A 14,266-nucleotide genomic window follows, 5' to 3' on the forward strand; every position below is an offset into this window, starting at 1 on the left:
CCATCTAATCAAATCAGACATTTGAAGTAATAATTGATTTTATAATTTAAATGTTTTTTTATTGTTACAGTACAAATCAATTCATTTCCTGTGTAATACAAGTGCATTGATTTTAAAGTCCATGGAAGTCTATATTTGCCCAGGCAAACTGCCTAGAATTAATATAATTTATCAGAGAACTAAACTGTGGTTTCTACCAAATACGAAGAGGTTTTCATAATACTTTGTATTTCGCATGCGTATATCGCTTTTACCGATGTTTTATGTGTGTGTGTGTGTGGGGGGGGGGGGGGGGGCAATCAGTCAACGTTCCTCTAATTCTGTAGCGTAGACTACAAGGCTGAAAACTAAATAACAAAAAAGAAAAACAAGCAAATCACATCAAAACATTAAACAGTTAACGCTATCTGAGTCAGAACATAACTGCCCAGGAACTCCAGTATAAATAATTACAGCGACAAACCCATAAGCGTCGTGCGTTGTTTTTAACCGCAACGCGCAACAACCTGTGAGTCTTGGTGTTAGGCTTACCGTACACAAGACCGGCAACTCCACGAACGCTCGCGCCTGCAGTTAACCAGCACAGCGTCGCCACTGCCACCACCACCACACTCAAACCGCGACTAGTTACCATTTTGTTTATCACTAAGCCATGTCTTCGAATTTGTCATCTAACGGCTACAACCAGAAATTATTACGGAGAGAATCGCTTGTGTCTTGACAATGTTGATTTCAATATGGCGGGGATTCAGCCAATTCAATATTCATGAGCTGGATAGGGCATTATCTCCGAGTTAGGTTATGTTAATGTTGTTGACGTCATACTTCGTCAGCCGTTGCTGCCCTCCCAGAGTTTTCTCAGTGACGGCGGAGTATAAATCGATGAATAAGTCTTTAGAAAAACTGAGTGAATGCTGACGCCGAGAGACTTGTCCCACGCATTGACGCAAAGGGAATCTTGGATTTGTCAATGGGATGTTTACCGTTCTAACTTTGTCCTCGAACATTGTGCTTAGGCTATTGGTTTTTTTTTTCACGGTCTCAACCTACTCGCACATGTGTATCGTTTTTGAATATCGTAAGTGTTATAGCGGGGCAGCTGTATTTAATTAAAGGTGCGGTTGTAAATGCTATTCAATGATTTATATGTTCATTTTTTATCTAGTTACACATCTAATTGTTTGTGAGTATTCTATTTATTTATTTTTGTGTAACAGAAACGTTTTTATTTATTTATTTATTTATTTATTTATTTATTTCCAAAGTTGATTGAGCACATGCATGTGGGAAGGGGGCGGCCGCGAGAAAGTAATGAACATAATCGAGAAAAAAGGAAAAAATAAATAGAACGATTAAATGGAATGCATTTCACGGTGCAAACGCGATACCACTTATTCCCGAATAGAAAACAAAATAATGAAGACAATAATAACAATAAAAATAGCAGAGACTATTTTTCAGTCTTCCTTTGATTAAACCATGACAACGCGTACGGCTTCGTTTTGGAACATATATATATATATATATATATATATATATATATATATATATATATATATATATATATATATATATATATATATTCCACCATTATCCTACTAGTGCGTCCACTTTTATCAGTTTCTGGACATCATTGATCTTCCTTTAGACATAATAACGTTATTTTGTCCAAGATTTCCCCAAGTTACGCCTCTGGGAGCTAAAGAGCAGGTAAAAACCGTATCTAGGGATAGGTTTTAAAATGCGATTAAGGCTAAATCCGTCGTAGCTTACATGGAAGGTATAATAATCTAAAGACATGCAAAACGATCAATTTTTGGAACCGTTTTCGTGAATTTTATATGCGACCTTTCCAAGAGTGCACGTAGGGAATAATGTGTCACGTCCATTTATTAAAATAATGATTCACGTTACGTTTATCAAATATTTTGCATTTATTGTAAATTCACATTCACCATAAGTGCAAATTTCTCTCTCTCTCTTTTATCTATCTCTCACACGCGTGTGCACACGCAAGCATGCACACACATTCACTTGGTAAAGGTGATCAAACACTTTAAACAATTATTTGGTAAGACGAATGAAGTTAAACTGCGTGTCTGTCAATCGGCTTTAGGTAAAATTACTCACGCTGTCAATTTTTTTTTTTCATAACAACTTTTTAACCAAATATCTATGAGAGAGGTTGTTATAATATCTCCTTCATTTTTATTAAGAAAGGTCTACAATGATGATAAGCTGAACAAAAACTCTGCCCTTCTTTCTTTCTTTTTAGGTAATTCCGAACCGGCTATTTTTTTTTTTTTTTTTTTTTTAATTTAAAAATTTTTTTCAACTGTATCTGTCAGGTGTAACGGACTGGCGAACAGAGACAGCCATCATAACATGACGGCGATTGCAACAGTTGAGATTACACCGCAATTGCCTCAGATGAGCTCTACTTACTTTTGGTTGCGATAACGCTGGAAGAATAAGTAGAATGAGGGTTGGATTGCCAAATTCCAATAAACAACCTAAAGTAAAAACTTGCCTTAACTCGCTGGATAAAACACGGGGTAATGTAAGTAAGATAAATATTTTCATGGAAAGACACAGGTGACTTAAAGAGATAGCAACTGTTCATTTTGGCCAAAAAATGAATTTTCCTGGGGTAAATGGCCAATTTTCCCATACTTACCAATGTTTAATGAATCCATTTCGACATTCATAGTTAGTCCTTGTTTTGTTTTTTCTGAAATATCCCAAAATAGAATCTTCTATCATTTTTCCGAATTATTATTATTTTTACTATTTTGTAAAATACTTATTACAGAAAGACATATTTTACTGAAATTACAGAGATCAAAACGAAAAATAAAACGCTTTATTTTTACAATGAAATAAATGCACGCAAAACATGCAATCTGAACATTAATGAATACATAGCTGCTTGTAGTAATTAGGCAACAATTTTACTTGTTCTATTCTTATTCTTATTCTGAGCAAGTTCCACGTAAACAGGTTTAATTTTAAAGTTTTTTTCTTTTTTTAATATTTCATAACTCCAAAAGAAATAAGTACCATTTAATAATTATCTCACTCACTCACCGTCACACAAACCAACACTTAGAGATTTACAGTATTCCTGTTTCACTTTTAAGTTCTTTAAGGAAGATGGTTAAATGATAGAGAATAGAAACTATCTAAAGAACACGAAACATCAAGATATGGCAACGGTACATGTAAGTCGCCAATTTCAAATTGTATTCCTAAACGAAAAGCTAATGTGAAACATTTCCAAACAAGCGGAACTCGACTACAATTGTCGAATTTTTTCTTGCTGAATCTTGTCTTCTCACAAGTCGAATTCCAGCACGGATTATAAAAGACCGTTGGTCTTTGAACATCAAAAAGGCAGCTATGACCTTTGAAAAATATTTCCCATTCAGTGGTGATGAGATTCCACGATTTGAGTAAAGATTGAATCCCTGACATCTCTCAAATAAGACTCTTCCTCACCAAGCCTGATAACGCACTATCAAAGAGTGCTCCTTTTCTAATTGTTACGCCGAACCTTCATAGTCGCGGACTGCAACAAACATCCTCTATCGCAGTTATTTCCAGTGATAGCGGCAAATTTCATGTAGTACACTTGACCTGCGTCAGCGTCACAGTCAGGATAATTGCCGGTTAGTGTCCATCTTGCACAATGGGCGTACCACCACCCAGCGTCTAGAATATAAATACAAATATTAGAGAATGTACATGGGCATTTCTATATGTTTGCATCTGTTTGTGGAGTGATCGAGTGATGGTCTAGAGGCATCAGAGAGAGGAAAACCATTTAAATGTAAATTCAAGCACAATAAAAACACGAAAGCAGACAGGCGAAACTGAAGCACAGAAAGAAATATCACCCAAAAAGTTGATCCACGGCAGGTGTCCAAAAAATGGGAATAGCAGAATCGAACGAAAGTTGCAAACGCCTCAGAACAGTTTAATAGAGTTGATAAAAGAAGCTAGAAACACTTGGTACATGTGCACAGACACAGATAATCATAGAAATAAACAGTGTTTAGTAGATAAACCCCCTTTTACAAGAAGAACATACATGTAGGCAGAAGAATTAGGAACACTGAGCACTGGAGCCTAGGCCCTGTCATTTACCACCATTAAAGACGTACCTACCGAAATGGGAAACACAGTCACTATCATCAGTATCTCTGGTCTTGAATTCCCAACCAACAATTTCTGTAAGGAATGCATCGCTAGAAGTGTTGTACGACTCAACCCCAATAGCAGCAACCCCATATTTCTGGCTCTCATCTTGGATTCGAAACAGGTTCCATCTGACGTAGTAGTGGTTCCCATTGCAGGACAGCATGTCAATCTGCATGGAGTAATCCCCCTGATTGGTTAACGCGTAGAGAGCCTCGTTTCCAATCCAAAACTGCTCACCTGGGTCACCGAAGCCATTTTTATATGCAGTCCAGGTTCTATCGAAAGACATCGTGCTGTCGTATCTCCTCATTACAACAACCCATCCGCTGTCACAATATACATTCTTCTCGCCAAAACCGTCTATGTAGACGGTAGCAAGACCAGCACCATCTGTAAAAATGAAGATATTTCCTTTAAACCGAATACGGTGGGTGATCATCAAAGCGAATAGTAACCATTAATGGTTTACCAAAAAGATTAGCGGGTACCTTTGAAAACGTGCCAACATGAAAACTTGAAATTATTACATCTTCAAAGAAAAAGGGCACAAACTTACCAACGTCATTGCAGTCTTTTTCTTTCTGAAAAAAAAAATCAACAAATGACGTGCTTTGCTGTAAACTCAACTTCCTGGATCCGATCTTTTTTACAAATCACCTTGGACAACCTGATTTTGGAACCTTTTTCACATGGTTTGAACCAGTTTTAGTTTTAAATGTGGCCGCCATACAGAAACACTATATAAAAAGTAAGCTTGCCTTTACATCGTTAATTTCACTAAACACAGCTTCGTTCGAAAATTTAAAGTCTTAATCCTGTTACGTTTGTTACGATGGGAAATTTCAAAAGATATGGGGATTTCTTTCGCTGGGTCTGTATGTTGTGTATAGGAAGGCAGCCGTACACATTAATTCTTCTGCTTGATCAATATGAAAGGTACTGGGTATATCTAATAGACGGGTACGACACGGCCATATTGTTCTGAACTGCCATTCTGTAGGATTTTACAAGATGGACATACAGACATACAAATACCACTTAAGGACGCTCTCTCATATTTCAGATTTCATATTTCTGCCCTAGCGATTTTGATTAAAATTGTAAGACAAAATCTTCTTACCATATGAGTAAAAAATATGAAAAAAAAATTGGGGGTCACCACGCTCGTTTTCGAGAGGTGGCGTCCCGAAAAACGCTACGTTTATTACATTGCGTTATATGGGGATTTTGCCAAAATGCCCTTAATTTTGCTGAAAAATGCAAAAATAAAAAAATTCTGCCCTAGCGATTTTAATTTTATGTGGATATGTTATAGATCTTGGTAGACCTCAAAGAAATTTACAAAAAAATATGTACCACACCATGCTTGTTTTTGAGCCAGGGCTGCTTGAACATCGATTTTTATCAAATTTACATAGGAATCAATGGAAATTTCCAAGCAAATTTAAATAAATGTGTTTTGTATCGTGGGTTTTTTAACTCATACATTTATTTTGCTTCCATGAAAATTATATTTATACTTCTCTGCATCAGCTAACCAAATTTCATAAAGTTTGCTTATCCCATTCATAATAAATAGATATTAATATGTTGAAAGTATCAGTTGGATTTCAGTATGCCTCATGGAATGCCGCCATATTGGATTTTTCATAGGCTGGACCTACAAGCACATGTATCAATCTCTTGTGACTTTTATCTTCCTATTCCTTTTTTCTTACTGTTTTATACATTTTAAAGATAGCTTGATAGATTGTTTGCTTTGTATATTTTAATATACATTGTTTAAACAATGTATCAATTTCTTACTACTGGTACGTTACATGTAGCCATATTTCTTGACAAACGTACTTTGGAAACTAGGTGGCAAAAAAGTTAGAATATTCGTCTAAAGACATCTTTTGGTTATCAGTTTATTTCGATTTCATATTATATTTACAACATGAAATCAAATAAATATATATAATAAATATACATACATTTTTAAAATTTAGGCATTAAAGACATCCTACATGCATTTTTCTTATTACTTTATACATTCTGTTACTCTTTTTTGTGTTTAGATTAATTCTACATATAGAAGACAATAAAGACCATCTAGACCTCTTTGAAATGACATGTGCAAATGCTGATATATTAACCACGACATCTTGATTTTTCCCCTAAACATGAAGAAATTATTATTATAAACTAGGTATTATGTAGAATTTGCTAAAGGTTGAACACAGGATTTTGTTAATTGAATGGGAGGAAATAAAAAATCAAATAACAGGGATCTTCCTGGGTCAAAATCTGGCTGGGCCATTTTTAAAAAATGTGTGCATTAAAATTTTTTTGATAATTCATTATGTTTCAATATCATTTTTTATTTTAATTTTAATCATATTATTTTTCATAGGCTAGGCAGATTGACCAAAAGCATATTATATCAATCTCATGTGACTTATTTTCTTATTCCTTTTTATTTTTATTTCTTTTGTTTCTTTATTTTTCTTACTCAGTACTTAAATATGCACTTTATGGTAAGATAGCTGGATAAATTGTTTCCTTTGTATATTAACAATGTATCAATTTTTTACTATGGTAAGTTAGTCATATTTCTTTACTATATATGGAAGATGGTGACAAAAATACTCATCTACAGACATCTTTGATTATCAGTTTATTTCTGTTTCATATTATGTTTACAACATGCAATCAAATACATATCAACAGCATATAAATATGCATATTAATTTTAAAATTAAAAAATCATACAATTTTTTATTGCTTTTATGCATTTTGTTACTCGTGGTTTTTTGTGTTTGGATTGATTTCACTGAGAAGAAAATAAAGACCATCTAGACCTTCTCTTTGAAAAGCAATTACAAATTCTGATATGTTAACCCTGACAGCTTAATTTTTTTCCTTCACATGGAGAAATTATTTTTTTACAAACAAGGTTTTCTACAGAATTTGGTAAAGGTTTCACACAGGATTTAGTCAATTGACTGGGATAAAATAATAAATCAGAAAAAAAGGATTTTCTTCACTTTCATCATTGCAAAAATTAACTAAATTTTGTAACTCAAGACTATCTTTTAATGCATTATGGGCTGAATAATTTCTGTGAAGTAATAAATTTACAAACTAAAGTCTCTTGTTTATGATTGGGTAAATTAGGATAAAGTTGGAATAAAGTACACTTTATCTTCTAAAATATACTGTTTATTTTCCTAGCATCAAAAAAGTATTACATGTATCTGCATAAAAACCCTTGGTCCTCTGTTGTGTGTTTTATGGTTTTGTCCATTTGCACTTTAACAAAACCATTACAAGAATGACGTCGCAACACGCCAGGCGGGTGCACACCGGTTGCATCTTTTCTGGAGAGCTGAAAATCGCACTGTTTGCAGGTCATATTGTTCAATAACATACTTAAATCAACAACAAAACGCCTGAGTCTAATTATTTTAACTTATTGTGAAAGAAGAGAATTGTTTTCAGCATACAAATCACTGTAACTTGGCCCTGGGTGATCGGAAACCAATGCTGAAGAAGGCAATGTCTTGTTGCACACATCGTAACCATATGACAAATCTCCGCAATACACTTTGTGGTCAAAATACAAGCCCTTGTGAATGTTTTCCGTGAGATAAGATCATGTCACTGCTATACAAGCCTTACTAAAACGCTCTTTTCAATCCCTTCTTCGCGTAACTTCTTACATGCGGTATTTGTAAACAAAGTCGCAAGTGGGTACTTTACGTCGTAAAAGACCAAGCGTTCACTCATACGCAACGCATAGTTGACATATTCGTAGCGCTTCGACCAAAATAACATCAAAGATTTCATACAGATTTCTTAAAAAGATGAATTACGTATTTTATTGCATGTCTTATTTTCATAATTAGCCGCTATCTCAAAAAACTACTCATGCGCGAAACCTGCGCAGATCGCAAAAAAAGCTAATATGAGAGGACTACCTTAATGAAAATTCTTAGTAGGTTACCAGACATCACCGATAAATGTCAAATAAGCAATGTATGGATATGCATGCAAAGATCTCAAAGTTTACTTTTGTTGATGCATGTACGCACCAGGCTGCTGACAATGGTAAGAAGAGCAATATTTGCGAAATTTTTTTTTAGCGACCACACTGAACCCCTCCCCCCCAAAAAATAAATTAATAAATAAATAAAGACTATGGGGTAAGGATAAACTGTCCTGTCCACAGTTTCGTTCAGTGTAATCCTTGGCCACAAAAAGTTTTTGAATCAAGGCATTTACGCATTTTTTTCTCTTCACAGGGCAACTTCTGAAAGCACACTCACCTTATCATATGTGTAATATGTGCCTCCCTCGTGTTGTGTCAGCATAGCGGTGCTGAGTGCTTTTCTATTATTGAGCTCGCAGTTCCCTGCAAATGTGATACACTAAAAGTCATTGTATTTCATAGATTCGTGTTTATTTGCTTCAGCTGTTGGTTAATGGGCATTATTTGGTAAAATTATTCTCGGCAGATGGCTCCAAGCAAACATGCAGACAGACAGACAGACAAGGACCTCTTACATGTACACAAAGAAACTCCATTGGAGAAGGAGTATATGCCATGTAGATAAGCAGATGCTAAACTTTTATAGAAGTATAATCTATATCGTTACCCACTGACTGTGACAGTGAAAATTGACAGTTTAAATTTTATGGCACTGCATGAAGTTAAAGTCTACAGTCTATAATGTGTATAGTGTATAGGGCCGTTTTCAAAATTGCTTCTGGGAGCCAAAATTCAGACTGTAGTATCGTTTTTTTTTTCAAAATCCATTCTGGTAATTAGACACTGTATAGTTTCGTTTTCCAAACATACGAAAACGATGTTGACAACAAATAACTAGAATAGTTTACAAAGGGGAACGGCGGCAAAAAAAACGAGACATTTTGCTGTTCAGACATCTTATGCAAACAACCGTCCTTTATCTTAGCTAAGTAAAAATGGCAAGCTACTAGAATGACAATGTTTTTGTCTTAAATCTTCCAATTTTCTATCTATGTAAGACAACAGCCTTACCTTTTCCACTGGCCATGGGTGCATTTTTGTAGTAATTGCATGATACACATGTTTCCAAGTTGGCACATTTTACAACACAGCTGATAGCGCTTCCCGCCGTCACCGTCTTCCAGACAGAGGATGCTAAAATGAAGTCTTTTGTGGCAGCAAAATGCGTGTAATGAACGCTGCTTTGTATCCGATGTATTAAAGCTATGTAAAACACCAAGGACTTCTTTAGTGCACACAAGTCCATGGTTATGGTGTTCCGGAGTCCTGCAAAAATTACCAGTTCCTCACTGTGTAAGGGGTGACCACTAGTGACGTTGGTCTTAACAGATTCTTCAGTTTTTGATAGAATAACTGAATAAGTGCTGTATTCCACGCATTATGCTAATCTACCAAACCAGTTGCTCTGGTAGTGTGGCACAGTTCTGCAGTCCAAAATGAACCTAGAACTTTCCTTCTCTTGTCCCTATGCAATCAGTGCAACGATGGCTTATGCACATCAACATTCTCTAGACAGCATAGCAGACATTTTTTTTTTCTAAAACAAATGATGTCCCTGCTTTCAGTAACGGTGTTGTTTATCTAAGTATAAAGTTGACACCTGTGGTGACTCACGCTACAATATACGCCGTTCGGAAGGCAGCACAATTACTGTACAGTTAAATAATTAATTGCTTTATCCTTGGTGTCATTCACTGTAACTGTTCTCCAGATTGTCTTCAAATGCCATGGAACATTTTTTTTTTTTTTTTTTGCTACTTTAAACTTACTTTACCCGCAGTTACGTAATTTGAAATACTGTGAAACAATGCCCCTAGGTCCTGTCAAGTGGTGGATTTTAAGTTAATCGTCATGCTTCCCCCTGTGGCATTGATTGACTCAAGTTTACTATGTTACAATTAATAAATCATACCTTCAAAGTAATCCTGATGTACATCGAACAACTTGTATGCATACAAAAAATGCAAACAATATCAGTATACCTTATTCTAAACCAATAATTAAAATATAAGTAGGTCTTCCAATTATCCAATCGACTAAGAGGTTCTGTTTGACACTGTATCTCTGATACCTTCTAGTGTATTGTCAATACCATCACGCGAGACAGTCTTTTCCGCTAGTCTCATTTTCTATAGGGTCCTGACTTCTTGATGAATTTGTTTAGCCAATCGATGTCAATATCCGCCTATTAAGTAGCCAACGATACACTGCTATCTACCGGTATATGATTACATACTGTACCTACATGTTTACCGCGAGAATTCAACGGTGACAGTCTAGTAAGGAAGGAAAAGATCCTCAACTGAAATATTTACTGAATTCAATATTCATGACGTCCAAACATACCGTTTTGAGGTAGCCAAGTATAACAGTCTGAAACATAAGAGGTTACCAACAGGTTAATGGATATGTCCAAAACTATTAATCGGAAACAAAAAACATTTAGTATGAGATCCAACACATTTAAGAAACGGTCGAGTCTTTTATCAATTAAAATGGGAGATATTTGTAGTTATAATATTTAAGGCCATGCTACAGTTTGATATTATTGGTTAGAAACCATGTTTTGGCGTAAGAGGTTTATGAAGCAAGGTTTTCTCTAAAGATATATAAGCGGTTAACTACTGCCCATTGCTACCTTACAATACCACAAACTATATTTGTTGAAATTTCCACAATGTTGTTCAAAGTCGTTCGGCATTTGAAAGCCTGACAGTGTCGATAACTGACATATTTGCTATGTAACGACGACTTGCTGAAATACTAAACATACATGTGAGTACTGTTGTGCACTTTTATATAGATAAATGAAAAATTCATACATGTATGATATGATCAAATGTGCTTCACAAAGAAGAGTGGTATTTATTTCATCTTTGAAAGCAAACTCAGCAAGGGACGAAAACGATATTGACGTCCGAACACGAAAATTATTTTGTTATCATCGCTGAGATTGCGATAGAACGATAAAATAACTATTTTTAACGCATTCGTTAAAAAATCTCCGTATTCGAGGCAACTCAAATCGAGATCAAGGCGATTCTGCGCCAACAATTAAAATATGAAAGACAGATGGGTGGATCAGCATCAGAGTATTAAAACGGACATATACATTATACGTACATGTACAGAGAAAGTACAGATGACGTATTATATAATATTAAAAATTTAGAAAAAATTATCTTGAAAAAGATACGAGTGGATGCCTTAATACACGGTCGCACGTGAACAGACACACGCACCCACACACGCACGCAAGCAACCGGGCATATGTCCTTATGTTTAAGGTATTTTCGTCCAAATATTATTTACTTCATCACCTTTATCCCTAATTATAAAAGTACTTAATGACTATATTTAATACACTCCACAATTCTGTATAGATTTCATTAAAGTCACTTGCCTTGTTAGCTTTATTGTATAATGCATTTTGAGCCAAACGTCTTTTGTTTACACGAGAGCCATAAATATTGATTTCAATAATGATATCAATTGAAGTTCGTGTTGTCCTGCCACCTGCAATGTATTTCCCGTTGATTACTGTATTATCCTGAAAATCTTCACCGAGATCTTATTTGTTGTTTTGGGCATTTTGTATGTGTAAATGTATCGATTGTAATCAAAACTCCTATTGAAGGTCAAACCCCAGCACTGATGCCGCCAAAAACATTGTCTCCGTGACAAAGACTGAAATCGACAAGATCACGTGATACTTGCAAATCTGCTTCGGTCATTGGGGGATATCCTACTTTAATAATCAACGCAAATAATGCAAATACTATAAGATCCTGATTGTAATAAACGCACTCTGATTTACAAAGGCAATTAGAAACTGGCCTCTCTAATGGTACACAAGGACTGAGGACAAGGGTGGCATTGCTAAAGCAGCGACACAGCTCTGCAGGATGACGTAGCCAGAGGGCACTTGTTGTACAATTAGCTAGTTGCGAGGCAAATGGTAATCGGTTGCAGGCCAAAACATGGGATTCTACGTGCCAAAGAATTATCCAGAAATTTTAATAGTTTTCTTGCGACTTGTACTGGTAATACATCAGGTACATAGCAATGTTCATTACACACATTTTGTCGCTACGAAAGACTTCATTTTAGCATCCTCTGTCTGGAAGACGGTGACGGCGGGAAGCGCTATCAGCTGTGTTGTAAAATGTGCCAACTTGGAAACATGTGTATCTTGCAATTACTACGAAAATGCACCCAGTGAATACGGTAAGGTGTTTTGTTTTCTCAAATAAGATATTTTAAACAGTTTGTGCATATGTATCAAACACATACAGTGTGCTTTTTCAGTTCCCAGCCTCCGCCGTACTAAAGAGTAAAAAAAGTGTCACCGAAAGTAAAAATACAATAAATGTACGGCAAATTTCGCAATTCTTGGAATGTGAAAGATAGAACATTAGCCTGGATCAGAATCTGAAATATCACCGGGCATAAATGTATATCGTGCATTGCTATGCATTGGTTTTGTTTAGGAATTTAGGATCAGTTAAATCAACCTACTATAAAAGCGAACAGTGTACGGTTTTTGACGAGAACAGACAGGCTAATACAAGTGTGTTTGCGCGATACAAACGTAATAAACCTACTACAAACATACAATCAGCGGACATGGTAAAGAACACTTGCACTTTTCACATCATCATTAAAGGAAGACGATATAAATTATATTTAAATAGAAGGTCGCGATTTATTTGTGTTTTTATTACATGTAAGTGTAATATTTACTTCCACAAATCAGAAAACTTAACGTAGTCAATAGATTTACTTGTTTGTCTTCATGTCTGCCTGTTACGTAAAACATGGTTAACTGGGCATCAGTGGCAGATGTTTTTTTTTTTTTTTTTTTTTTTTTTTAAGGATTTAATTGACTTTGGGGCGATCAATTATATACTGCACTGTAGCTGGATGAAGGCATTGTAAAGGTGTCATTTTGATTGATCTTTGAAATTGGGGAGGACGGTTAACTAACAGCCATTTATGCTTCCGTGAACATAACTCAGTTTTGTCAGGAAATATTTTTCAAGTAAATAATTGAAAAAAGACCAAAGACAAAAAGCTAGATAAATTAATTTTATTTTCATAGTACGTGTACGTCAGAAAAATGATATGAATGCTTAATTCTTTTCTTCCCCTTAATATTTATTTGCACTAATTTATGTATTTGTATCCTCAACCTTTTGTTTGCTACGATTTAACTCATTACATATTACGAGATTTACAGTCACAGTACTTTAAAGGCAAGCCTTTTACTTTAAATGTGTAAATAGCATTAGGACATAAATGATCATTCGATAGTCACTCACGTACCTGTACGTGAATGTAGAAAAATGTACATGTGAAATAGGCAAACTCAGTATTTATTGAGTGGTACATGTAGATCGTAGTCTACTTGAACCACTCGAGTCCACCTAAGTAAAAAAAAATAGGTAAGTTTTGTAGGGGAGACCGGGGCTAGTTGGACCCCGGGGTAAGTTGACCTCCCCATGAAGTCTTTTAAATATCGTTACTTTATAAAATTATTTCATTTGGACTCATTGCCGACGCTTTCTTAGCACTAACAGATACGGTCACTTTACAAATTGATGTGATCAATTCTTTTACCCCATAGTTACTTTGTCATATATTGATGGGGGCCCAACTTACCCCGGTCTCCCCTACTTCAACTTTGTACCTCCATCTTTTATGGCTACATGCTGGAAATATAATTCCTATTACCGAAAAGCAGAGTATTTGCCATATTCAATTGACACCGCACAAAAAAAGATTCCAGAGACAGCCAGATATTTGTTTCAATCATCGCTGAATGTTAAAATACGTAGCTTTGAAAGGGTGAGCGAGAAATCCAGGTGCAGCCACTGAGCACAAACGATGTGAAATCACTCTTTCACAATTAAGCGTAACTGATAGCAGAACGAAATCGTCAGTAGCTTGTGTACGTGGCCATAAACCAAAATCTGGATATTCGGAAAACCTGCCAGGGATACAAACAGACATCGATTATAGCTTCCGTCTATT

At 35.5% G+C, this 14,266-nt stretch overlaps 2 protein-coding genes across 5 annotated transcripts in view; both read right to left on the minus strand.

The window, feature by feature from the left end:
- The window catches only part of LOC106170296 (receptor-type tyrosine-protein phosphatase N2), a 119,332-nt gene extending 118,563 nt beyond the window's left edge, over positions 1-769 (minus strand). For 2 of the 3 annotated variants that reach the window (XM_087013358.1, XM_087013356.1), the window contains exon 1: positions 532-769. In XM_087013358.1, coding sequence (XP_086869484.1) covers positions 532-634 — 103 coding nt within the window. In that variant the 5' untranslated portion in view covers positions 635-769. The remainder of the gene's footprint in view (positions 1-531) is intronic. The other variant, XM_087013357.1, reaches the window with a different exon arrangement.
- Positions 770-2,624: 1,855 nt separating this feature from the next.
- On the minus strand, positions 2,625-4,579 carry LOC147761651 (ficolin-2-like). 2 transcript variants are annotated; one of them, XM_087013391.1, is made up of 2 exons: positions 4,168-4,579; positions 2,625-3,711 (listed from the first exon to the last, which is right to left on the minus strand). In XM_087013391.1, exons 1-2 carry the CDS (start codon positions 4,508-4,510, stop codon positions 3,536-3,538), a joined length of 519 nt encoding a protein of 172 aa, XP_086869517.1. In that variant the 5' UTR covers positions 4,511-4,579; the 3' UTR covers positions 2,625-3,535. The 2 variants fall into 2 exon arrangements, with proteins under 2 accessions (XP_086869517.1, XP_086869518.1); XM_087013392.1 differs by having other exon boundaries at positions 4,164-4,579.
- Between the last annotated feature and the right edge of the window lie 9,687 nt (positions 4,580-14,266).

The sequence above is a fragment of the Lingula anatina genome, chromosome 5 (assembly GCF_051362555.1).
Source record: "Lingula anatina isolate TDL-2025a chromosome 5, LinAna3.0, whole genome shotgun sequence".
NCBI classification, from domain to species: Eukaryota; Metazoa; Brachiopoda; class Lingulata; order Lingulida; family Lingulidae; genus Lingula; species Lingula anatina.

What these genes read in the sequence shown, in the direction of transcription:
- LOC147761651 (XM_087013391.1), bottom strand. Translation starts at nt 4,510, where the DNA reads ATGAGGAGATACGACAGCACGATGTCTTTCGATAGAACCTGGACTGCA. An exon ending in TGACTGTGTTTCCCATTTCG is followed by an intron (nt 3,712 to 4,167) that starts GTAGGTACGTCT and finishes TTTATATTCTAG; the next exon opens with ACGCTGGGTGGTGGTACGCC.